Source organism: Dipodomys merriami, unplaced genomic scaffold (genome assembly GCF_024711535.1).
Source record: "Dipodomys merriami isolate MVZ:Mamm:240054 unplaced genomic scaffold, mDipMer1.0.p SCAF_3, whole genome shotgun sequence".
Lineage (NCBI taxonomy): Eukaryota > Metazoa > Chordata > Mammalia > Rodentia > Heteromyidae > Dipodomys > Dipodomys merriami.
The window spans coordinates 18,825,047-18,852,750 of NW_027204492.1; the positions used below are offsets into that span (position 1 = coordinate 18,825,047).

General features: G+C 37.2%; 1 protein-coding gene across 1 annotated transcript in view; it reads left to right on the top strand.

The window, feature by feature from the left end:
• Positions 1-27,704, top strand: part of LOC138839746 (fibrous sheath-interacting protein 2-like) — a 47,008-nt gene that overhangs the window by 10,855 nt on the left and 8,449 nt on the right. The window contains exons 7-14 of the mRNA XM_070039314.1: positions 2,489-2,595; positions 4,929-4,971; positions 6,468-6,529; positions 8,300-8,360; positions 16,301-16,346; positions 17,988-18,024; positions 22,118-22,222; positions 25,113-25,320. Coding sequence (XP_069895415.1) covers positions 2,489-2,595; positions 4,929-4,971; positions 6,468-6,529; positions 8,300-8,360; positions 16,301-16,346; positions 17,988-18,024; positions 22,118-22,222; positions 25,113-25,320 — 669 coding nt within the window. The remainder of the gene's footprint in view (positions 1-2,488; positions 2,596-4,928; positions 4,972-6,467; positions 6,530-8,299; positions 8,361-16,300; positions 16,347-17,987; positions 18,025-22,117; positions 22,223-25,112; positions 25,321-27,704) is intronic.

Consider the following 27,704-nt stretch of genomic DNA (forward strand, 5'->3'; position numbering starts at 1 on the left):
TACCTCTGCATTGCTAAATGAATATTTTTTATATTGTGAAAATACCATACAGAGGAGTTACAATTACATGGGCAAGGTAATGAGTACATTTCTTATCAACCATTGTTGCCTCCTCCTTTGTTTCCCCTTCCCATCCCTTCCCATCTTCGCCTCCCTGCCCTGCCCAGCTTCCCCCTTCCCCAACCCCCTAACCACCCCCAGCAAAAGTTGTAAAGTTCGTTTTTTGACATAATGACTTGTACATCTCATTGTTGCAATGGCTCCACCTGCGTCCCTATTTAAACAATTTGTTTTTTCCCTTCCCCTCCACAAAGTATACCAACATAAAATACAGTTATATTGTGGGGGAGGGACATACAAAGCAACAAAGAAATCATCTTATAAATGTGTTAGAAACAATTGCAAGAAAGAAAAAAACATTTGAATCCTTATTTGGGGGTTCATTTCACCTAACATCAACTTATGTGACTGTTTCTACTTGTCTCAGACATATACTAGTAATTGCAAATAAGGGAAACCATGGGACCTATGTTTCTTTGGGCCTGGCTTACTTCACTTAATATAATTTTTTCCAAATATTTCTTTAGCAAGTTCACCTCTGTCTCATTTCTTTCTTATGCAAAATAACTCTTAGGTATGAGTAAATGTATCTCCAGTACACGTACATGTGTTAGCTTTCTGCTACTCTGACAAAATACCTGAGCTAAATAGCCTTAAAAGATGATTCATTTTCTCCTGTGGTTTCAGAGATTGTAGTGCAGTTTGGCCCATTGTTTTGAGCCTGTGGGGATAAAGTACATCACGGCAGGAATGTGTGGACAAAGAAACTAAGTCATAACAGCCAGGAAGCAAAACGAGAGGAAAGGGCCCAGAGCCGCATATACTTTTCACTGACATGCCCCCAGTGATCATACTTCCTCTGACTCATTTCCATGCACTGACGTTTCCACCACCTTCCAATAGTGCCATTAGTGAGGGACCAAGTGTTTTCAACCCATGAGCTTCTGTGAACCAGAACATAGTGGGATAATTCTCTGAGTTGAGTGTTCCTTATTGCTACACAATAAGCAAGATCTTGATGAAAATTCTAACAATGCACACCTCACCAGACATGCTATCTTACTGCATCATCCTCTTTTGTTATGACAGGTGCTAAATATTACCTTAGAATTTGTTATGGTAGGGCTGGGGAGGTGGCTCAGTGGTAGAGCACTTGCCTTGCATGCATGAGGCCCTGGGTTCGATTCCTCAGCACCACATAAGCAAAAAGAAAAAAGCCAGAAGTGGCGCTGTGGCTCAAGTAGTAGAGCGCTAGCCTTGAGCTGAAGAGCTGAGGGACAGCATCCAGGCCCAGAGTTCAGGCCCCACGACCGGACCCAAAAAAAAAGAAAGAATTTGTTATGGTATTCCTCATGTTACAAATTCTAAGCTCCCCACCCCTAGCCCTAGCCCCAAACAGTATGTGCATACAAAGACTAGGTCTTCATACATAAGGAATCAAAAGGGAGAACATTATATGAAATATTGAGACAATAGCCCTGTGGTATTATGGCTATTGCACATTGCCAAGCACTAAAAACAAGCACAGGCAATATGGTTCTTGAGATCTTGAAGACATGCTCATTGTAAAATGATACAGAACAGAAAACATACAATATATATCAGAGAACAATCTAATAAAAATGGGGGGAAAGCATGAGCATTTTACTGTAGAAGACATACAGATGGCAAATAAGCACATGAAAAACTGAAAGTTAGGGGCTGGGAAGGTGGCTCAGTGGTAGAGCACTTGCCTTGCATGCATGAGGCCCTGGGTTTGATTCCCCAGCACCACATAAGCAGAAAAAGCCGGAAGTGGCATTGTGGCTCAAGTGGTAGAGCACTAGCCTTGAGCTGAAGAATGGAGGGACAGTGTCCAAGCCCAGAGTTCAGGCCCCACGGCCAGCAAAAAAAAAAAAAAAAAAAAAGTAAAGCTATGTATATCCATATACAAATTTGTATGCCAGTGTTCATCACAGCATCATTTATAACCACACAAATTTTGAAATAATGAGAATACCCTTCAATTGGTAAGTGGATAAACTGTGGTACATACCTGACATAGTTCTTAGGAATAAAAAAGAAATTTTAATACAGACACCAATATCAGTAAATCTCAAAATAATTCTTAGTGAAAGAAGCCAGTCCAAAAAAAGGGTGCATACTATTTTCTTCCATTTATATAAACATTCTGGAAGTGGGAAGTAACTTTAGACAGCAGGATCAGTGGTTTTCTGTGGGAGAGGGGTAAACTATAAGAAGTAGCAAGAACAACTTTGAGAGTGATAGGAAAATTTGTCATCTTAATTGTGTGGTGATGGTTTCATGAGCTTCCACATGTGTCAAAACTAAACAAGATTTATATTTTGAATATTGAGAGTTTATTGTACTTTAATTATGTCTAAAAGTTGTTTTAAAATTGTATCATTTCCCTTTGATTTGCTTTCAGGATCCGTTCCACAGTCTAAATGTAACACCAAGAATGCTTTTAAAAGATCACCAGCCTTCTTGCCACCACCACACCACATTTCACAGACTAATACAAGAGAACTACAGGTAGAACCTTATGTTTCAATTGTTTTGTATTGGTCATTAACTTAACCAGATAGCCTTTATCTCTATCCATATCCCCTTTCACTGGCTTGGTACTGACTGGAGATAAAGAGCCTACATTAAGGTTGTAGCCTTCTCCATGGCAAAGGAGGTGCTAGATCAGCTTCAAGCTCAATATACCATAAGGTTAGTTGAAACAAACTTCAATATGGGAATGATGAGGATAATAACCAACACTTATTGAAAAATCTACTGTAGACTAGGTCTTCTGCTATGTTAAAAAGAAAAGGGGAAAGGTGGGTGATGTAGGATACATAGATGACACAAACATAGTTCCCATCTAGGGTCAAACACACATAAACAAGTCTTTACAATAAAATGAGAGGTGAGGTTCAGTTTGTACAAAATGCAATGGGAACTGAGGAGATTTAGAGAATAGTCCTACCAAGAGAGATTGAAAAGGATTTATTGAAGGCTTAATTGATTTAAGCTTTGAAAACGTAAGTGGGAAGTTTCCAGGTCAATAGATGTGAGGATATAATGAAGCAATATTACGGCTAAATTGAAAATGTAATTAAAATCTTGGAGGTGTGAGTCAGCATGGCCAGTAGAGATGAGACTAAAAAGGTACGTTGCTAAAGCCAGATCCTATATATGTTGCTAATGTATAAATTGATTTTATCAATATTAGGAAGCCATTGAAGGTTTTTTTTTTAAATTGTGAAAATACTGTACAGAGGGGTTACAATTACATGGGCAGGATAATGAGTACATTTCTTATCAAGCATTGTAGCCTCCTCCTTTGTTTCCCCTTCCCATCCCTTCCCATCCTCTACCCAGTCCCCCCCAATACCCACCCCCTCCCCCTGCCCCTCCCCCCGCACCAAAGTTGTAAAGTTCGTTTTTGACATAACGACGTGTACATCTCATTGTTGCAATGAGTCCACCTGTGTCCCTATTTAAAAGATTTGTTTTTCCCCTTCCCCTCCACAAATTATACCGACATCAAATACAGTGAAAGCAGGGGTTATACCGTGGGGGAGGGACATACAAAGCAACAAAGAAATCATCTTATAAATGTGTTAGAAACAATCACATGATAGAAAAAAAACATTTGAATACACATCTAAGGGTTCATTTTCCTGACATCACATTATCTGACCTTTTCAGCTTGACTCATACATATACTAGATATTGCAAGTAAGGGAAACCATGGGACCTATGTTTCTTTGGGCTTGGCTTACTTCATTTAATACAATTTTTTCCAAGTCTTTCCATTTCCTAACAAATGGGACAATGTCACTCTTTCTGATGGAGGCATAGAATTCCATTGTGTATATATACCACATTTTCTTGATCCATTCATCTACTGAGGGGCATCTGGGTTGGTTCCATATCTTAGCTATGGTAAATAATGCTGCAATAAACAAGATGTGAAAAGAGAATGATTGGAGATCTGAAAAGAGAATCTACTTGCAGTGTATAAAACAGATGATCGAGAAAAGAGATTAGAGGAAAGGCAGTCTCAAGTTTGTTGGAATAGTTCACATAAAACTGTGATGGACCAGAGACTAAGTGGTCAAGCACTTTCCTGGCATGGAAAAGACCCTAGGTTTAATCACTAGCACTTCAAGATAAGGTAAGAGCCTAAACGAAGGCAGTTGTAATGAAGAGATGGAGAAGAGGCTAAGGATTCAAGATATATCAGAGTTACACTCCATCAGTACTTGATAGATTTGTGGATCTACAATAGAAGGATGCTAATGGGCCTGACAATGGTGATATTCATTTGTGTATAGGTTTTCCTTTGTGAATTTTCTTTTTTCTGTACTACCCATAGTTCTCAAGCTGGCCTCTATCTCAGAATTCATTGTACTGCATCATATTTGTCTGTTGCAGCAGGAGATAAGCCTCTTACAGTCAGCAATTATATACCTTATTTCAGTTCCAGTCACTGAGCTCAATAAACATTAGATTTGATTGGATTGGCCTTCTCTGAAATAAATGGATCAAGTCTAAGGTTTTTTTTTTTTTTTACATCGGGTACTAAATAGATTAACATACCTTTAACCAAAATATGGAATGTAAGAGAAGAAATAAATTTGGGAAGATGAGATATCTAGGTATATATATGGGCTTCATTTTGAAGTAGTTAGGTTAGACACCCATGAGAACATCCCAGAAGGGTGGTAATATTCATTAGCATTGAAAGCAGAGCTTAGAAGTAGGGATTAAGGGAGAGTACTGTATTAAGTTGACTGCTCTAGAATAAGCAGAAGTTTTTTTTAGAACTTTAATTACTAATGAATGTGTTTTATTAATGTGACTCTATACAGGCCAATAGAGAATTTGAAAGACCATATCGATTAACTACTAGAGGTAAGAAAATGAACTATTCTGTTATTTTTCAGTTAACTGATAAGTTAAATGACCATTTTCTTTCTTTCTTTCTTTCTTTCTTTCTTTCTTTCTTTCTTTCTTTCTTTCTTTCTTTCTTTCTTTCTTTCTTTCTTTCTTTCTTTCTTTCTTTCTTTCTTTCTTTCTTTCTTTTTGTCGGCATCAGGCTTGAACTCTGGGCTTGGGCGTTGCCCCTGCACTCTTCGGCTCAAGGCGAGTGCTCCACGGCTTGAGCCACAGCACCACTTCTGGTTTTCTATTGGTTTATTGGTTTATCACAGACTTTCCTGCCCAAACTGGCTTTCAATCTTAATCCTCAGATCTCAGCCTCCTGAGTAGCTAGGATTATAGGCGTGAGCCATTGGTGCCTGGCTCTTACAGTTTTTATATTGACCTTTTCTTCCTAATCATAAAGTCTGTGCTTATTTTGCTTCTGGAAATTTAAAAATATTCATAATTATAAGTAGTATTATCTTACATTTTGAGTAATAGCTGGATGAATAGACCCCTTAGTGTTTGTAAAGTGTGAGAAAGTATACAATGCTGTGATTTGGGAATTCCAATTCTAAGAATTCTTCGCAAGAAGGACTCCACCTTTCACTGTCATCCTTTTCCTATATGTATCACACCCCCACACATACCCACACACATACATACTTAGGGGAAAAAAACTAGGAAATTTGGCACTGAAATATCCATAAAATCCCTCAAATCTGATATGCACAAAACCAATTATATCATTTTGCAGTCAACCCAATCCTTCTTTGTTTCTCTTTGACATTTTTCCTAGTCACAAAACCTGACCCATGACTTTACTGCTCATATTTTACATCCCAAACTTTCCACATTTTAATCTACTCCTTCAACTCTCTCAGAACCTTCCTTTCCATTTCTACCAATCCTGCTCTTAACTCCTGAAATACATTATTTCCAATCTCTTCTTCCTTTAAACCTACCCAAAGGTAATCTTCCAGAAAGAGCCTTGAATTTATCATTCCTTCACTTAAAAATTCTCAGCTCAGGGCTGGGAAGGTGGCTCAGTGGTAGAGCGCTTGCCTTGCATGCATGAGGCCCTGGGTTCAATTCCTCAGCACCACATAAGCAAAAAGAAAAATGCTGGAAGTGGCGCTGTGGCTCAAGTGGTAGAGCGCTAGCCTTGAGCTGAAGAGCTGAGGGATAGTACCCAGGCTCAGAGTTCAGGCCCCACGACCGGACCCCCCCCCTAAAAAAATTCTCAGCTCAATCTGGTAGGGGGTAGGGAGTAAGAAGAACATAAACTAGCAAAGGAAGATAGAGATTAGGGAGGTTTATCCTTGAGCTGTTGTGATGCCAGTGGAAGTTTATAGATAGAAGAACTCAAAAGAACTATTGAATCATCTTACCCTTGAAGCTACCACCTTAGATAAAAAATACATCCTTAACTATGAAAGTCCAGAAAGAACTGTGTTATTTTCTCTTATTTTTCCTTTTCCCCCCAGAAATCACAACTCCAATGATGCACATGCCTAGAGAACCTCTACCACATATTTCAAAACAAATGGTAAATAATATTTCTTTTATTCTAGATATGAACAAAACTCTGAAACTCTGCTCGAGACTGGTATAAAGAAATCATCCAAATGACAATTTACAATCATCTTATTTTCTAAAATTAACCATCCTATAGTAAGATTTTCTAAAAATTTAAAATGTAAACTTTACTAATAGTCATCAGTCTACTGACAGGGCTGCCACTTACATTAGTGTTGTGAGACTTGAAAATATGGATAATACCAGTGGCAATTTGTGAGCTGGACAAAGAAAAATGGTAACGATATTAAAAATTGGTTGGACATGTTTGAAATTTGAACATTATATTTGCCTTGACTCTTAATACTAATCACCTGAAGGAACATGAGTCACTCCAACACATACACTCAATAGCCCTCACAGTATAGCCTTCCTAACTGGTGGCCTTACAAGAACTTTGAAGTACACGTTCATGCCTTAGAGAAGCATGAATCATGTCTCATCCAATGCTGATAATGTGCAGAGACAGCCCTATTGTCTCACCTGGTGTCCTTTATCTCCAATATCAGCATTCTAATGTTGGAAAGTTAAAATCAGATGTTCAGAGTGCAGCCTCTAGTCCAGCATACATTGCCTCTGTTGTACCAATCTGTTGTTATAGAAATCAAAACCACATAGCATCTTGGTTCTGTTAGCACTATACTAACTGCTTGGGTGGCTCTAAAAATTGGCATAGTTTAAGAGACACATTATCAAGGAGGAAACTTGCTAAGGTCTTCCCAAATGACTTTTACGTAATGAAGGTTAGAAAGTGACATCATTTGCTATATCTTATTTTTAATGCATAGTGACAGACACAATGTGTAATGGCTAAAATGTCATGTATCAGCTATATTAAGTTATATTGTAATAAGCATCATACAATATGTATTGGTGTTCATAGTAAATGTATGAACAACCATTTATGAATCATTTTCCATGTGTACTGTGCTACTACCTTAGTATCCATAATCAGTATGTTCAGTACTTCAAGATACTTAAGTACTTTGAGATAGTTTAGTAGGTATATATCAAGAATTGATTTATTTTTACTAGGCTCACTACAAAGCTAGAAAAAAGGTATCCCCTGGAATAAAATAGATGTTAAACTTAATTCTGTATATACATTACCCAAAAAAGTCAATAAACAAACTTAAACCATCAATTTTTAAAAGAAGATTTGAAATATATTGGACAACATGAATCTATGAAATGACACAAATACCATGTTTAATTTGAAAAATAACATGAACACTCATTGCAATACAAGGTGATCTAATTTTCCAACTTGTTTCTCCCATTCCATCAGTTATCAGGAAATGTACTACTAATGGCTTTTGTTCACCTGTTAGACATATAAAGAAGTTAAGTCTATTTTCCTGAATCTGTCTCCCTATGTCATTACCTAAAAAATGGTTCTTTGCCAAGTGAAAAACACACATTCTTTGTATGCAGGAAGCCTGATCTCTGCTTCCCATCTCTTTAAAAAATGTTTCGCCTATGGTTAGCTTTGTTTAACAGCACACATATTCTTTTTAGCTGTTCAGATGATTGTCTTCCACAGAGATTGGTACATTCTCCCAATAATATAATAATATATGTGATATAAGCCACATGAAACAATGAATATTATGAGCAGTCTTTTTAAGGTTTTGAATTTCTATATTTTTTAATGTGAAAAAGAGTGATCATTCAAATAATTGAAAGCTTCTTTAGGGGGATTTTTGTCTCACTGTTTATGTATTCCTTATGGCATATACAGGAAAGACATGTTAATTTGGATGAAGAAAACAGAAAGAGACAAGGTGACATCCATGATTCAGGTAAATATCATCAATAGTTATTAAGTAAATTCCACAGCCAATTAATTCACTCACTCATCTAGTATTTATTAAACTTGTGCTAATATTGAGCTATACTAATTATTGAACATGCAAAGTAGTAAAGTGATTATCCCTACCCTTGGATTTGAGTTTTAGTGGGGAATACTTATGTCATTAATCACAATGCACTATCATAAGGATATGATGGAAGTGTGTATAAAGTTCAATGGAGTCATAGAATAGGCAGGGAAGTTTTTACAGAAAGATCCAAAATTGATCTGAGATATGAAAGATGACAAAGATTTTTCTAGGCAGATAAACAGAACATGGTAGTGAGAATTTTCCAAAAAAAGATACCAAAATATAGGACATTAGAGCATGGTATATTTATGGAAACAAATTTTTGCATAATTCCTTTAGCTAAATGTTCAACATAGGGAATTTCAAATGAAGTTGGACTTAGATAAGAATTGAGTTTAGATAAGGATTAGATACTTAAGATTCTGGTATACCATGCCAAACATCCACCTTTGATCCAATAGTTTAAGGGTAAATATTGAATAATACATAAATCATACACCCAGAATTTACCTTTGTTGAAAAGGAAAATGGCAGGGCTGGGGAGGTGGCTCAGTGGTAGAGCACTTGCCTTGCATGCTTGAGGCCCTGGGTTCCATTCCTCAGCACCACATAAGCAGAAAAAGCCGGAAGTGCGCTATGGCTCAAGTGGTAGAGTGCTAGCCTTGAGCTGAGAGCAGAGAGACAGCGCCCAGGCCCAGAGTTCAGGCCCCACGACCTACAAAGAGAGAAAGGGGGGAGGGAGAGAGAGAGGAGAGAAAGAAAGAAAGAAAGAAAGAAAGAAAGAAAGAAAGAAAGAAAGAAAGAAAGAAAGGAAGGAAGGAAAGAAACAAAGAAAGAAAGAAAGAAAGAAAGAAAGAAAGAAAGAAAGAAAGAAAGAAAGAAAGAAAGAAAGAAAGAAAGAAAGAAAGAAAGAAAAGAAAGAAAGGAAAGAAAGAAAGGAGAGAGAGAAAGAGGAAGGAAGGAAGGAAGGAAGGAAGGAAGGAAGGAAGGAAGGAAGGAAGGAAGGAAAATGGCAGAAGGCTGAGATCTGAGGATTGTGATTCAAAGCAAGGCAGGAAAGTCTGTGAGAGTCCTATGTCCAATTAATCATCAAAAGCTGGGAATGAAGCTGTAGCTCCTTTGCCCATTTAGTGATTGGTTATAAAGCTTTGGGAGGGGTAACTTTCTTGAGCTCCTTGTATATGTTAGCTTATGCATTATAGCTCCTTCGTTTTCAAAACTGAAAGCACAGAGGAACACAGTCATACACAAAAACATCATGGTACATAGAATTTAAACAAAACATTCTAAACATATTATTGGAATTTTTGTGGTGCTAAGGATCAAGTTCAGGGTCCTGTATATGCTAGTCAAACAATTTACCACTGAGCTATACCTTCAGCCCTAACCATTCAAATTTGTTATTGATTACCTACAACATACTTTATATTTATTGGAGAAAAATGCCAAATCACTTTGACTTGGAACTGGTTCTAATAGTAAGAATACCTTTTATTAATCAGCTTAATATTTTAAATGTATAAAATTACCAAGCCTAGTGTTGTTATATTTTTCTGTCTTTCATCACTTAGATTTTTAGCTCTGTGCCTGTGTAGTAGCCCTGTGTCTTGGCCTATAAATTGCCCTTGATCTTCTTTTAAAATCCCAAGGGGATTTTAAATAATAATAAATAACTTAGAATGTGATTTAACAAATACTAAATAGAATGTATTTAAATAAACCACAATAAAATAAGTCAAACTGGAAAAAAAAAATGTATAAAATTATACAATTGCCATACAACAAAGATGGACATGTTCTCAATGAAATATTTACCTTAATATTGTTAACCAGAAACAGTTACTAAAATTTATTTATGAAACATATGGTATAAAAACATGGCATTTGGGCTGGGGAGGTGGCTCAGTGGTAGAGCGTTTGCCTTGCATGCATGAGGCCCTGAGTTCGATTCCTCAGCACCACATAAGCAAAAAGAAAAAAGCCGGAAGTGGTGCTGTGGCTCAAGTGGTAGAGCACTAGCCTTGAGCTGAAGAGCTGAGGGACAGCGCCCAGGCCCAGAGTTCAGGCCCCACGACTGGACCCCCCCCCAAATAAAACATGGCATTTGACTCAGAATGAATTAATAATGTACAAGCTAGTTGCTGGTGGTTCACAGCTATAATACATAAGAGACTGAACCCCTGGGGATCATGATTCAAAGCCAGCCTGGATAGAAAAGCACAAGAGACTACATATCCAAATTAATCAGCAAAGAGCCAGGCTAGAGGCATTGAACAAGTGGTAGAGGGCCAACTGAGCAAGGAAGATAAGTAAGGGTGAGGCTCTGAGTTTAAAATTTGGAACTGGACAAAAAAAAGGCATTAATGATATACAATATGAATGCTGAGAAAACATATATAAAAGAACTCAACAAATAAATTTTTAATTGTTATTATAAAGGTGATGTACAGAGGGGTTATAGTTTCATAAGTCAGTTAGTTAATACATTTCATTTTGGACAATGTCACCCCCTTCCTTCACTCTTTCCCAAGTTTTCCCTCCCATCCCCACCCACAAGTAGTATAGTTCATTCTAAACATAGTGTCTAATGAGTACCACTGTTGCATTTGTTCACCTTTTATCCCTCCATTCTGTGATCCACCACCCTCCCAAAGGAGATAAATGAACCAAAAAGCCAAAAAGAAAACAAAAACAATAAGGAAAAAAAACTTTTTCCATTTCATGGAGTTCATTTTGATACTGGATGGCCATAAATTTATATGGTCAGAAGCACATAAGCATTGTGCCTTTGTGTTCCTCCCCTAAAAGTATACTCCTGTGCTCTCACTGGGTGTGAATGCTTAGAGTCCCATTCTGGTGAATTTTAGATCTAGCTTCCACATAAGAGAAAGAACATGCACTGTTTTTCTCTTTGAGTTTGACTTACCTCACTTAACATGATTTGTTCTATGTCCATCCATTTCCCTGCAAATGTCATAATGTTATTCTTTCCAATGGCTGAGTAAAATTCTATTGTGTATAGATGCAGCATTTTTTTTGGATCCATTCATCTATTGTAGGACATCTGGGCTGTTTCCATAACTTAGCTATTGTGAATAGTGCAGCAATGAGCATGGACATGCAGGTGTCTTTACAGCATCCTGGCTTGTGATCTTCTGGGAGTAGTATGGCTGGGTCATAGGGAAGATCTATGTTTAGTTTTTTGAGGAACCTCCAGACTGCTGTTCAAAGTGGTTGTACTCATTTACACTCCCACCAACAGTGCAATAGGGTTCCTTTTTCCCCATATTCCCGCCAACATTGTTGTTGTTCACATCATGATGTTGGCCAATATAACTGGGGTGAGATGAAACTCAGAATTGTTCTGATTTGCATTTCCATTATGACCAGGTATGTTGAGCATTTCCCCATGTATTTCTTTGCCATTCTTACCTCTTCTGCTCAGAAGTCTCTCTCCTTAGCTTCTTTGCCCATTTAGTGATTGGTTAAAAAGCTTTGGGAGGGGTAACTTTCTCAAGCTCCTTGTATATGTTAGATATTAGGCCTTTGCCAGATGTATTGCTGGTAAAGATCTTCTCCCAGTCTGTTGGCTGTCTTTCTAGTTTAGTAACTATGTTCTTAGCTATGCAGAAATCTATTTTTATGTAATCCCATTTGTCAAGTCTTTCTCCTACCTGCTGTGCCCCTTAGTACTCTTTTCAAATAGTTTCTTCCTATGCCTATAAGTTCTAGTTTCTCCTACTCTCTCTTGCAGTGGATTTCATAGATTCAGGTCTGGCACTGGAGTCTTTGACTCACTTTTGATCCACTTTGATTTACTGTTTGTACATGGTGACAAACAGGGATCCACTTTTAGTTTTCTGCATATGGATGTCATTTTCTCAACACCAATTACTGAATAGGCTCTCTTTTTTTCCACCATATATTTTGGCTCCCTTATTAAATATCAGATAAGTATATGGTTTTATTTCTGGATGTCCTAGTCTGTTCCATTGATCTTCAGGCCTATTTTGTGCCAATACCAAGCTATTGTATTTCTGTAGTAGAGCTTGAGATCTGAGATTGTGAAACCTCCAGCATTGCTTTTTTTAAAAAAAATGTAATAAGTCTTTTTATTGTGAAAATACTGTACAGAGGGGTTACAATTACATGAGCAAGGTAATGAGTACATTTCTTATCAAGCATTGTTGCCTCCTCCTTTGTTTTTCCCCTACCATCCCTGCTCTCCCATCTCCATGACTACACTCTCCCCGCCCCCTCCCTACGGAAGTTGTAAAGGTTTTCAGTATAACATCTTGTACATCTCATTGTTGCAATGGGTCCACCTGTATCCCTATTTGAACAATGTGTTTTTTCCCCTCCCCTCCCCAAATTATACCAACATCAAATACAGTGAAAACAGGGGTTATACCATGGGGGAGGGACATACAAAGCAACAAAAAAAATCACCTTATAAATATGTTAGAAACAATAGCAAGAAAGAAAAAACCACTTGTGTCCTTATCTTGGGGTTCATTTCACTTAACATCATCTTATCTGACCTTTTCTGCTTGTCTCAAACATATACTAGTTATTGCAAATAAGGGAGATCATGGGATCTATGTTTCTTTGGGCCTGGTTTATTTCACTTAATATAAGCAATGCTGGCTTACTTCACATAATATAAGACTTGGAAAAAATTATATTAAGTGCAGTAAGCCAGCATTGCTTTTTATCCCTAGAATTGCCTTGACTATTCAAGGTCTATTGTTGTTTCATATGAATTTTTTGTGAATTTTTTCTATCTGTCTCAGTAAAGAAAGTCATTGGGATTTTGATGGGGGACTGCTTTAAATTTATAGATAATTTTGGGCAGTATGGCCATTTTCACAATATTAATTCTACCTGTTCATGAAAATGAAATTCCATTTCCTGATGTCATCTTTGATTTCTTTCTTCAAATTTATATGGTTTTGCTATAAAGGTCTTTTGCTTCTTTGGTAAATCCATGAGGACCTGAGCTTTTCCTTTTTGGAAGACTCCTGATTACTTCCTCGGTCTCATTGTGTGTTATGGGCCTGTTTAAGTGGTTTATATCTTCTTGGTTCAGCTTAGGAATTTTGTATATCTCTAGAAACTTAACTATTTCTACTAGATTTTCCATCTTATTTAAGTATAAGTTTTCAAAGTAGACCTTCATAATTTTTTGGATTCCTTGGATGTTTGTTTTAATGTTTCCTTTGACATCTCTAAATGGTTGAATCTTGTTTCTTTTTTTTTTTTTTTTTATCCAATCTGCTGCTCTGTCTTTCGGTTGGGAAGTTGAGCCTGTTAATGTTTAGCATTACTATGATATACATATCATATTTCTGCCAGTTTTTCTTTTCTTATGGCTTCCTTCTTTCCTCTTCTTTTGATAACTATACTAATCTTCTAGTGATTTTTATCCAATGCCATGTTTCCTTGACTTTGTTTTCTTCAGATAGTATGCTTCCATTTAATATCCTTTATAGTGTTGGTTCAGAGTTCATGAATCCCTTTAGTTTTTGCTTGTTGTGAACAGCTTTAGTTTAGCTGTCAATTGGGAATATTAGCTATACTAGGTACACCAGAATGGGTAGGCAATTGTTGTCATTCAGAGTTTTAATTATACTACTCCAGGGTTTCCTGGAATTCAGAGTTTGTATCGAGAAATATGCAGTAATTATAATCTTCTTTCCATTGTAATAGATATCTCTCTTTGATTTTGCTGCATTTAAAATTAATTCCTTGATTTTTTTTTGGTCAGTCATGGGGCTTGAACTCTGGGCCTGGCCACTGCCCCTCAGCTCTTCAGCTCAAGGCAAGCACTCTACCACTTGAGCCACAGCACCACTTCTCGTTTTCTGAGTGGTTTATTGGAGATAGGAGTTTCACTGCCCAAGCCGGCTTTGAAATGCAATCCTCAAATCTCAGCCTCCTGAGTAGCTAGGGTTACAGGCAAGAGACACTGGCACCCAGCTGAATTCCTTGATTTTTGAGTCCCATGTTTTCACAATGTTGTGTCTAGAAATACTTCTTCTCAATTCCTGTCTGCTAGAAATTCTATATGTCTCCGACAGGTGGGTAAGATTCTCTCTCTTGAGACTGGGTAAGTGTTTTGTTATTATTTTGTTAAATAGGTTTTCAATGCCTTCTGTTGTGAATTATTCTCCCTCATCTGTCCTGATTATGCAGAGATGAAATTTTGACTGGACTTGTTTAAATTCTTGAATTTCCCCTTACTATGTCCTGTTTTTTCCATGCATTTGAATCTTTGTTCTAGCTCCTCTGCTTTATCTTCAACTCTTGATACCATTTTCTACTTTATTTATTCTATTGCCTATGCACTCAGCTATGCTTTGCAATAGGAAAATAGAGCCTTTCATATTTCCTAGCTCTTTGTTGATGTCAGATTTCATGATATTTAACTCCTTGTTGACTTTGTCTTTCATTTCCTTTACTAAAGTGTATAACATTTCCTTCATGTCCTCTTGCATGTTCTTCATCATTTCCTCGGTGTATTCTTCTATTTGTTTTTGGATCTGCACTTTTATTTCATCAGCCAATTCTCTCATCATTGCTTTAATGGTTCTTTTGTTTTCCATCTCTTCTTCACTATTACTAGAGTCCTATGAGAGTGTTATTTTCTCTTGAGTGTTCATTAATTTTATGATCACTTGCTGAGATTTAAACACCTAGATTTAGGGTTTGTAGAGGTCATTAAGAGTAGGTATTTGGTTCCGTTTGTAAAAGGCTGTTGTTGTCTGTTTTTCCTGTGGGCACTGTATAGTAGTTGTCCCCCAGATAGGCATGAGTAGGCTTGTGCATCCAGCTTAGTGTTGTCTCCATAAGCACTGTGTCTGAGGATGTCTTCCAGAAGCCTTTTATACCAGGTTAGCCATGAACTATGGTGCTGTGGACTATTGGCAGCATCTGGTGGTAAGATGGTCAAGCAGACTTCTGGGGCCAGCTGGGCATAGACCTTCAGTAAGATGGTATCCCACAAGGAAAAGCATGGACTGTTTTTTAGAGGTCAGCTAGGTGCAGAACCCCACTGTGGGTGGGAGCAACACACACATGAATGCCTTAGCTAGCTTTTGGAAACCTCAAAGGTATTTTAAATGAGACAGGAGATGGAGGCTTATTCCTGTAACTCTAGCTACTCACCCAGCAGAGATCTGAGGACCAAGTTTCCATGTCTACACAGCAGGAAAGTCCAAGAGTCTTTTATCTCCAATAAACCATTAACTCACTTTCCCACTGGAGCTGGGAGCTAGGTGTTGGGGGTGTTGGGAAGGTTTCTGAAGTTTATAGCCTCCTTCTCCTAATCCAGGTCTGGTCTCAAATAAATATTATTATGTGCTCACTATGTCCCACTCACTAAACTATTCATTACAATACAGTAAGTCTTATAATAGAAGGATATTTTAGGCCTTTTAGAAGCATTGACAGAAAATATTGTCAATATTTCATATTTCAAAGAAGACTTCTAGATGGAAGAGGTGACATAAGCTGATCAAATCCTAAAGAATGGGAAATTTGAAGTAGGGACACTAGAGTTCTGGACAAAGGAAAAGATTAAGGCTCTGTGGTGTGAAAGCCATGATATGTTTAGAGACTTTCAGTGGTACTCGATATTTCTGTTCTGTATCCACCAAATATACATAGAACAGACTAAGAAGGTAGGCAAGGCCTCAGATTTTAAGGAGCATTTTATGCCTCTTCAGGAATCTGTGAAGGGTTTAAACAGAGTAGTGATAGCAGAGAATGAAAAAAAAACTAATGATATAGGTTAATTATCCTTTTATACATAGCTGGTGAGGGATACCAACAAACTAATTTTTTTTCTTTCTCCAAAGTACCTGTAGAATTCAAAATTACTTCTTATCCTACAACATCGTATGAGTGAGTATTCATGAAAACTTAATAAAATGTTATTTTAGTAATTACATAAACAAGCTACTTGAGGGAAGATAAATGTCATCTCTTGGTTCTTATAATTCTACTTGTACATAGTGAAACTCACACATTTCCTAACATCTTTGGACTAAACTGAAAGTATAAAGTAGGCAGTTTGTCTTCTTCTGATAGGGCTCCTTATTGCAAAAGGTTCAAATGTGGGCACATCACAGCTATTGCACCCCCTTTGTTCTCTTATTTTCTAGTACCATCCCAAAGAACATGTACATTGAGATTAATCTAATATTAAGAACCAAAAAAACAGGATAAGAAGGAAAATGTGTGATAAGGTAGTGGCAAGGATAAGCCATTGCAACAACTGAGCTTTGCAATTGGACAATGAGGATGTTTTTATGATTGAGATGAGCCTGTTCTCAGTTGGTTAGCTTTGTTCTCAAATCTATCTTTTGCTTTTCTCTAATGTATGCTATTAGAACAGAAAGCCTACAGAGGCAGATAGTACCAAATATACAGGATTACTAGATTCTACTTGCTGCCTGTGGTGTACAGTAGAGAGAGAAGAAAATGAATCCTGAATTAAAGAAGAGCTAGAAGAAAATTGGATTACAGAGGATCTATAAGAAGGAAGTAGGCTTAAGAAACTAGACATCAAGGAAATAAAATAAATGAAGCCAAGGATAAAAACTGTCATTGACAACAGCAGTCATGTTCCAGGTCACATACTGCAACAAGATATTCACCACCTAACCCTGTTACTAAGCTGAAACTTCTAAGATTTTTTCTACAAAGAGTTAGGTTATAATTTCTCACTCTGCCTATATTTCTCAAAATTGAATTGTAGGCCTTGAGAGAAAAAATAAATTCAATTACAAGCTGTTTTGAGTAAAAGTAAAGATGGTTTGTCATGGCTTTCCTTTAAGAAGGTCAGGATGAAGAGAAGCAGGATCCATGTTGGCGGACAAACATCAAAATAAATCAGATTTATAGTCATGCCTTATCTCTTAAGTTTTTTAATCTATAATTTACATGATTGTATTATTGTCAGATACAGTTGAGTAAGATGTAGGTTTGCTTCTGAGTGGTAGGGGACAATAATTCTGATTAGAACATAAAATTGAATATTATGATAGCTAGGAGAGAACTACACCTAATTTGCTATTGAATATGATCAAAAACATTATAATCCACAATTATCAAATTAATCATCTTCTATAAAATAGCTTCTCCTACTGTGAAGGGTGACTAGGAGTTTTGAGTAAGTGAATTGAGTGAATTAATCAGAAAGCTCTGATCGAACAGAGCAGGCAGAAGGGACAGCTCATCCTAGCATTCTCCCATTCCTCTCCTCTCCATCCTTCCCTCCTTCTCAATGCTCTTCCCATTCACTACAAAATGTGAAAAAAAGGTGAATCAAGATGTAACCATACATGGCGGTTCATCCCTTTACTTACAGCACTGAGGTGGCTGAGACAAGAGGACTGAAAACATCTTGGGCTACATAGAGAGACTGTTGATAAAGAGGCAGAAAGACAAAGAAGGAGGGAGAGAGAATGAATTCAAATTTGGGAGAAAGTTCCATAAATTTTTAACCCCAAGTCATAAAATTACTCTCTCTTCATTTTTCAGACAACATCCATCCTGCTGTCAAGATCATCAAGTAAAGGTATATATAATAAATTATACTGATAAGGCAACATATTAAGAATTTTGTCTAATTAGAGTAAAAAGAAAAGAGAGTCAATGAGCAATCACCTATTAACATTAGTCTCCCTGTTCCTTTTGTTTTTCCTTGACTTTCAGTTATTGTTAAAATAAGAGATTATTGTCCTTTACAGCAAGGGGCTCAAGATAGTAAGTTGGAGAAACATCAAATACCACATAATCATTTCATAATAGGAATCCATTAAGGGAAGGCTACTTCAGAGCGAGTGCCCTGTCTCTCAGGCAATGTACTCAGAAGTCTCAATTTTACTTTAAATAAAAAGACTGTAAGGAACACGGTGCCAGTGTCTCATGACTGTACTCCTAGCTACTCAGGAGCCTGAGATCTGAGGGTCATGGTTCGAAATCAGCCCAGGCAGGGAAATCTGAGAGACTCTTAACTCCAATAAACTACCAAAAAGACGGAAGTGTCACTGTGGTTCAAGTGTAGAGTGCTAGCCTTGAGCAAAAAGAAGCTTAGGGCCATCTCCCAGGCCCTTAGTTTAAACCCCAATACCAGCACCAGAAAAGAAACTAAGATTGGCTATTCTACCAAAGGAAAAAAACCTAGCCTTCTAAGAAGTACAATTTGGACTAGGCAAAGCTTAGTGTTAATTTGATGTGCTCCAACTCTGGGGCTAGATAGCAACCATGTTGGAGAGGAGCGATGAGGGAGTGTCATACACTCACACACAGGCTTGTTTAAATTCTTAGACTATAACAAAAATAAACATATACTGGCAGCAAAAGTTATTCTTGGTTTAATAATGTAGTGAATCAGGCACCAGTGGCTCATGCTTGAAATCCTAACTACTTGAGAGAATGTGAATAGGAGACTCATGGTTCAAGGCCAGCCTAGGCAGAAAAGTTCAGGAGATGCCTTCAGAATACATAACTGAGCATAGAGGCACACTTCTGTCATTCTAGATTCATGAGATACTGAGCTAAGAAGTACCATGGTTCCAGATCACTCAGAGGAGAAAAGTCCATGGAACTGTGTTAACAAAAGAAGCTAGCTATGGTAGTTCTTTCCTGTTGTCCCATCTATTATGGGAAAGTTCAGTACACAGATTACATCCAGGTACCTGCCTGGGCAAGAAGCAAGACCTTGTCTCAAAAAAAATTATAATAACCAGCACAAATAAAGGGGCTAAAGGTATGGCTCAGAAATGAAAGCCTACCTACCAAGCATAAGGCCCAGAGTTCAAACCCTAATATCACCAAAAAGTAATAATATACTGAGGCCAAGTATGGTGACTAATGCCCATAACCCCAACTTTCTGGGACATTGAGATTGGGAGGACTCAGTTCAAGACCAGCCCCATCTGCATCAATAAGCCAGGCATGGTAGTTAGCACCTTTGATCCAAGCTATAAAGAAGAACATAGGTAGGAGGATCATCTAAGGGCCACCCCAGGAAAAATGTGAAATCTATCTGATACTAAGCAAAAAAAAAAAAAAGGGTCTGGATTTATAGTTCAAGAGGAAGACTCTAGCCTAATATGCAGGAGGTCCTGCATTCAAATCACACTACTCCATATTTGTATTTATATGTATAAAAAGCAGCTGAAAAATCAGATTCCATCCATAACATTTCACTTTGTTAAAAACATTAAATTAGCCAGTTGCCAGTGGCTCATACTTATAATCCTAGCTACTGAGGAGGCTGAGATATGAGGATCACAGTTCAAAGCCAGACCAAACAAGAAAGTCTGTGGGACTCTTATCTCCAATTAAGCACCAAAAAGCTGGAAATGGAGCTGTGGCTCAAGTGGTGGAGTGATAGACTTGAGCAAAAGAGCTCAGCAATAGCACGTTGGCCCTCAATTCAAGCCCCGGGAATTTGCACACACACGCACACGCACACACACACACACACACATACACACACACACAAAAAAAAAACATAACTTTAAGCTATAAATACATATATACATACACATATATATGTATTAAAATAGAACATTATGTATATGTATGAAAATAACATAATAAAACCTATTAACTATTTCATCTAAAAGAGGAGAGAAAGAGGTTCAAAAAGAGTAGTAGAGAAGGTAATATATGCATGCCCCTATTTTATATATCAGTATTGAAAATGCTCCAACTTAGTGATCCTAAGAGTAATACTGTAGGCCTTATACATATAGTTTCTGGTAACAAAAATTCATACTAAAAGTATTAGTTTATATATATTGGAATGAATTTAGACCAGGAAGGCGAGTAATTTCCCTATTAATGTGTAGAGATTACTATTAGAAGTATTTGATTTAGGACATGTTTATGTACATGAGTATACTTTTAACCACATGCTGTCATCTTAAAGTATGTTTTTCAACTTTACTGTCATGTGCTAGTCTGTACAGGAGGTATAAAAATAATGCAATGCCAGGTGCCAGTGGTTCATGCCTGTAATCCTAGCTACTGAGGAGGCTAGATCTGAAGATCTCGGTTCAAAGCCAGCCCGGGCAGGAAAGTCTTGTGAGACTCTTATCTCCAATTAGCCACCAGAAAACCAGAAGTGGTACTGTGGCTCAAGTGGTATAGTGCTTACATTGAGCTGAAGGGCACAGGGACAGTACCCAGGCCCAGAGTTCATGCCCCACTACCAACAAAAAAATAATAATAATGCAGCAAAAGAACTAGTGGTGGTTGCACAATATTTTGAACATATATATATATATATATATATATATATATATATTGCTGAACTGCATTCTTTAAATGGAAAATATTATGTCATGTATATTTTATTACAATAAAATGCATTAAGGTCTACAATCCCCTAATCAAGGGGTCAAAAGAGCTTTCTTTTAGTATTAACTTTCCTTTGAATATTGGCCTAAATCTTAATACTCTGAGGGATAACTTCAGAGATAATAGTGGTGGGAACTAGAGCCATATTATAAAGATTCTGCTTTCACCCCTGGTACACAAACACCAGACATCTGGCCTTTGTTGCCACAGCATACAGAAGAAGAGCTCCTATGGAAGGTAAACACTCTTGATAAGGACAACAGCAGCTTCAAAAAAATTTTTTTGGAATCAAAGGGCTTTATTTTTTTATTTTTTTAAATAGTATGTTCACAGCTTCAGAATTTTTATGCTCCAAATATATCTACAACAAATAGAAATACACAGGCAGGTGTAGATGAATACAGATACACTTTACTCCTAGGCCAATGTGCAATGTGGGCACAATTCATCTCTAAAGAAATGATCATTCAAGCTTAGTTGCCAGGTTTTTACTTCAATTGAGACCAAACATGACCAACTTCCCTCTCCTGTTCAGCCTTTTGGGCTCTTTAAGTCTAAGTTCTAGCTCTACCCTCTTTTTTCTACCTAATGTTCCTTTACTGCCCTCTCCAAAACAGTTTACATTAATAATGTTTTGTTAGACTTTAATCCTGTTAATTGATCCTAACCCATCAACACTAATTCTTGAAATTAATCTTTAACAGTTATCTTTAATGTTTTACATATATAAACATAGATAACTGTCAGCAGAATGCAACAGGTTGAGCCACAGAGCCCACAGGCTTACCTCTGCCACTGTGAGGCTTTATAATCATGTGGCAACTAAAGCAGATGCTCTACAGAAGCACAGGGATATTTCGGCTATAAATTTGTTTTACACAATAGCTCATTAGTGGTAATCTGATGTGTCTTTTAAGAACTATTGCCTGGATAATAAACACAGTTTTACTTCTTTCCAAAGCATTTGTGTCGTACAATCCTAAAATTGCTTACCTGACTTGTTTTTCATTTTTTTACCTGAAGGTTATTTATCCTGAGTAATAAATGCTAAGAATAAAGCCTCCAAAAGCTTTCAAATCAAAGAGAGTTATATTCAAAACACACCATAGACATGGAGAGTAAATATTTCTACATGTCATTAAATTGATGTTCTAATGAAATCCATTCCTAAGGTCTCTCCTTACAGCATGACTACCCTAGCTATGTACTGTTAGCGATATTGAATCAAATGTTAGCCTCCTCATCCCTAATAAGTTTATGCTTGATTTTCCTTGTCATCTTGCTCCTTTCCCTTTCAGGTAACTTCAGAAGAACTGCACAGTATAATTCATAACGTAATGACCTGGGTTGTAAGTTCAGTAACTAATATCTTGTATCCAGTCATCACCAAATATGAGAGACAGGTAAACAATGATATATACCCAATATTTTCTGACTTTCCCCTTTCTTCTGATAGTTCAAGCTGTTGTAGCAGATGCATTGTAACATTGATATGACTAAGAAACACTGTTGTAAGAATAAGACATTTCAGACACAGCCCAGTGCAAAGGCAGCCAATAGGTCAGCCCTGGTTTCAAAGCCATCTTTTGCCTTCACAAAAAAAGAAATTGTAGGAGAAAAGCCAAAGAAACAATGAACTGAAACATAATGAAACAAAGATACCCTAATCTGAAAAGTTCTAAATCCCATACTGGGCTTTGTGTACCAAATGTAGTAGGCACAAAAAAAAATTAAGGATGCTGCCACAAATAGAGTATTTAGAAAGGTTGATGCCATCTGATAGAAAAGCAAAAGCTGTAAATGAGATGTGAGAGTTAAAGAATATTTTTTGCTAACTGTAAATGTGACCTACAACAGTTAACCAAGTTCGTTTTGGAAAACATTTTTTTAAGAAATGGCATCTGAGTTTACCTAGGCCATACCCACCTTTGGCTCTGTTATCCATGAAGATTTGCCAAATGGATGTTGGCAAGAAGCCTCTGCAATGCTGCTATCTCCACAGCAGCTATGGAAATTGTAGAAAATGTTCTTGAGAAGCTACAAATGCGTGGTGGATAAAAAAGTACTCCAACACTGAGGTATTTTCATAAGAGAATATGTCAGTCCATTTTAAATCAGATTTAGCAGCCAGTGCAGAATATTTCACTTCCCCCAATGCTTCACTGCCTCATGCTTCAGAGAACAAAAGAGGTTGCAGAAGATATTATTCAGTGTATTTTTTCTAATTTATTTATTAATGTTTTAGAGGTGCAATACAGTGGGGTTACCTTTACATATGTTAGATAATAGGTACACTTCCTTTCACATAGTGTCAACTGTTCCCTTATTCTCTCCCATTCCCATCTCCACCCACAAGTTGCGTAGGTCACTTTCAACACTCTACTTTGGCACTTTTTCACTCTTTTTTCTTTGATTCTGTGCCCTCCTTGCACCCTTCGTTGTGTTAAAAAAAAAAAAAAACTAAGGGTTCTTAAGTCTTTTAAGCGAACTAAAGCTCTTCATATTGAAGACACCCCCAATCCTGTTTATTGGCCACATAGGAAAAATCCAACCTGTATATACCCTCAAAGAGCCAGCAAAGGAAATCTAGTATTGAAGCTGATGGAACAACTTTGTTTGCCAAAGAAGAAATACAAAATTTAGTGTCTCCTATGTTATCACAGTCACCTATTCTTGGCCACATAGAAGCAATTAGCATTATAGTAGTTCATATACAAACTGAACTTTATAATGCAAGACTTATTGCAACTGAAGAAACAATATTCATCCTTCAACTACTTGATAGTATCTTGATCCAGCTACATAACAACTTAGTTAAAATGATGTCTAAATAAATACATGTAATACACTGAGATGGGCCTCTGACCTTAAGAGAAGACCAGACTTGTTGACACCAGAGTAAGCTGACAGGTCTAAATTTGGCCAACTAATTCCAACTGTGAATGCCCCTAGCATAGTTCTTTATTCCAAAGACGAAAATGAAGAAGTTGAAAAAGTCATAGAAGATATACTGAATTATAAAAACAAGTTCCTGGTCACTGTTCAGCAAAGAGAAATACTAGTTGTAAATACAAGACAAGCACTAACTTATGTACAAAGTCTGCTTCTCCAGGCAATGTAGCATTTCAAGACTGGAGATTAAACATTGACCATTCAGCTTTTAATAATGAAGATCCTTTAAAGGAGTACTATGTTGAAATGAAGATATTTGGGTTTTCAGACAAGATGAAAAGCACAAGATACAAAAAACTTCAGAGCACATGATTGCGAGATTTTAGAGGAGGTATTCAAAGGTGTATTTTGTTTTTAATCTCTTACCTCACAAACATGGATGGGCCACATGTTCTCAGTCTGAAATTCATGTAATAGCTCATGTAATTCATGTAATATTGCAGGTGTATTCTAGTCATATTAATAATTCCACTAACAATTCCAGTGTTTCATTAGTATAGAAAGCTTCTCTAGGAAAGACCAATGTGACTTGAGAAATGTGATTGGGAGTGAAAGAAAGATAAAATATTTACCTGTACTCAGAAGACACCTACAAAAGCATCCATTAGAACCTAGAGAATGTGAAATAATATCTGATATAATAATACAAATTAACAATATGATCACACAGACCATTTGTAACCGGTTACATTCGTTTGGCCAAAATTACAAAAATATTACACACCAGAAAGCCATACTACCAGATTAAAGCCTACAGCTGTCAAGAAATCTTTTCAATGTGTGTTTAGTAGTTGTGAAAACAAACTAGTAAACATTGTCCTGGATGCTCTCCAGAAATAACTCAAATACAATAAGAAATGTCAAAATCTTAGGGTAAGGGATCCTTGTGAAAATACCAAAGATATAGAATTATCTGTCAACACTGAAAAAGAACTAGTGTTGGTATCTTGTATTTGTGAAGTGTTAAGTGGAAAATCAGATTAAACCAATATTCCAACTGCTGCAAAGGAGCTAAGATCTCACACTTCAAGTGGAACTATTAATATTGGCCCACAAATAGGCTTTCCACCTCAAAAATGTGCCACCTTGCAAGTATTAGGTAGAATTGGTTATACTATATATGACATGTTATGCAAGTTCATAGAAGGCCACTTATATTCTCCACCATCTGATGGTAAATTAAATAAAGAGTGGATCAATGAAAATTTAAGAAAATTCACTGCACTGCACCCTGAAATGCAACATATTTCTCATACAATTCTGGAAGATATTTTTACAAAACTATGTAGGGCTAAGATGAATACCATAAGTTTATGTCATAAACTTATGTCATACCATAAGATGAATATCACAAGTTTAGAATTTAAACTTATCACTGAGTACACTGATACTGATAGTCTGCCCTTTGCTTCAATTATTGAAGAAATGAAGAAATGCTCTGACATTATCACCAACATGATGTCCAGTATGGTCTGTCAAGGCAGTCACACGGAAAAGGAGCCAGATGAACTGAAAGCCTTGCCTTCAGATATCCTTGAAATGGTCATTGGTAAATTGGAAGGGTGTACCGATGGATATTTGAAAACCCTGCATTCCATAATCACTGTAAATAAAACAGCAACAAGATAGACCCAGAACGTGAAAGTGGCAACATTTGTGCTAGCATACACAATGTACTGTTGCATTCTCTTTTACACATGTGTATGAAGAAGGTATTAAAGTCCATTGTGAAGGCTATTCAATGTGTATTAAATATAAACTTGCCAGATTTGGAAAGATGTGAACACAACCCATTACAAGAGAAAAAATTTCTCAAGAAGCTAGTTAATTTAATTTGGGATGGATTGCCTCTGGATTTTGTTAATTAAATTAAACTAGAAGAGAGAGACATTGAAACTTAAAGATACAAGCTAATACATGGAACCTTTCTTCCTGGAGGAGCTAGACCAAAGACATCTGTAGAACATTCTATAGACAGGAAAAAGAAAGTACTGGAGACAAAACAGGACAGGGAAAGAAAATGAAATTAGATTCTTTTGAGCAACAAGAACTAGAACATTTAAAAGCATTGAAGTAGAACTAAAAGAACCACAAAAGTCTCCAATTGTGTGCACTGTATGAAATATTTTGAATGAAAATTTTCATTGATTAATTAAATGTACTGTTTTTATCACAGTCCCATTTCTGTAATATTTGCCGTGCTGGTGATGGTCACTTGCTCAAACATCTATTAGAGCCCCAGATAAAACAATGAGTCCTTTAGTATCTGAAACAGAGGTAACTGTTGTTACAGATAGAATTATTAGAAGTATATTTCAAAAATTTTAAGCCAAACTGGGTGCCAGTGGCTCATGCCTGTAATCCTAGCTACTCAGGAGGCTGAGATCTGAGGATCGCCGTTCAAAGCCAGCCCAGGCAGGAAAGACTGTGAGTCTCTTATCTCCAATTAACCACCAGAAAACCAGAAGTGGTGCTGTGGCTCAATTGGTAGAGCACTTGCCTTGAGTTGAAGAGCTCAGGGATAGCATCTAGGCCAAGAGTTCAAGCCACACAACCGACAAGAAAGAAAAAAAATTAAGCCAGTCACCAGTGGCTCACACCTGTAATCCTATCTACTGAGGAGGCTGAGATCTGAGGATGACCATTTGAAGCCAACTCAGGCCAAAAAGTCTGTGAGACTCTTATCTCCAATAAACTATTCATTAAAAGCCAGAAGTGGCATGGTAGCTCAAGTGGTAGAGCATTAGCTGTGAGCACAAAAAGGCTCAGGGACAGTGCCACGGGTCTGAGTTCAAGCACCAACACTAGCAAAAAAATTCACTTTACTCTGCTGCCATAATGAGTAGAAAGATAGCTTAAGTAGTAGCAACACTGTAGCAAATATGCCTTTTTCTAGTAGAAGAGAGTCTTCTTATGATACCATATTGGACAAAACTCCATATAGTCATCAGCCTAGATTTAATGTTGGTGAACTGATCAAAGCAAATGTAGTTGAAGATATTAAACAGTATTGACAAATTTAGAAACATTTGTTACTCTGAAACTAAAATCTCTCTTTTGTCCTCATATCAATTTTGCAGTAATTGCTTCAGCCCAGCCATGAGCACCAATCAGAGAATCGTGTGCTGATGATCAACATTCCTGTTAGCAGATAACAATAAAGACCACCTCAATGTTTTGGTTGACACTAAATTATTTAATTCATTATATGCAACACAACTGACTAGACAAATTTCAATGAATTAAAGATAAATTAGATGAAATAATTATATTTTAAGTTGTTGGGTGCGGGTTCATGCCTGTAGTCCTAGCTACTCAGGAGGCTGAGATCTGAGGACCATGGTTCAAAGCCAGCCTGGGCAGAAAAGTCCATGAGATTCTTATCTCCAATTAACCACTCAAAAAAAACTGGAAGTGGTGATGTGGCACAAGTGGTAGAGCACTAGCCTTCAACACAGAAAGGCTCAGGGACAGAGTCCAGGACCCAAGTTCAAGTCCCAGGACCAGCAAAAAAGAAAAAGAACAATTTGGCTGAGTCAATAAAAGGCTTATGGGCTGGGAACGTTGCTTGTGTTGCATGCATAAGGCCCTGGGTTCGATTCTTCAGCACCACATAAGCAGAAAAAGCTGGAAGTAGTGCCATGGCTCAAGTGGTAGAGTGCTAGCCTTGAGCTGAAGAGCTGAGGGACAGTGCCCAGGCCCAGAGTTCAGGCCCCGCGACCAACAAAAATAAATAAAATTAAGGCTCATATTCAGACAAACTTGAGCAATCACAGAAGAATTTAAATATAAACTCTTACAAATCCAAATGAACATTTTTCTTTGGAAAATATTTTTCCTCAGAAAGGAAGAGAACTTTACAACTTTGGGGGGGGGGGGCAAGGGATGGGAAGGGGAAACAAAGGAGGAGGCAACAATGTTTGATAAGAAATG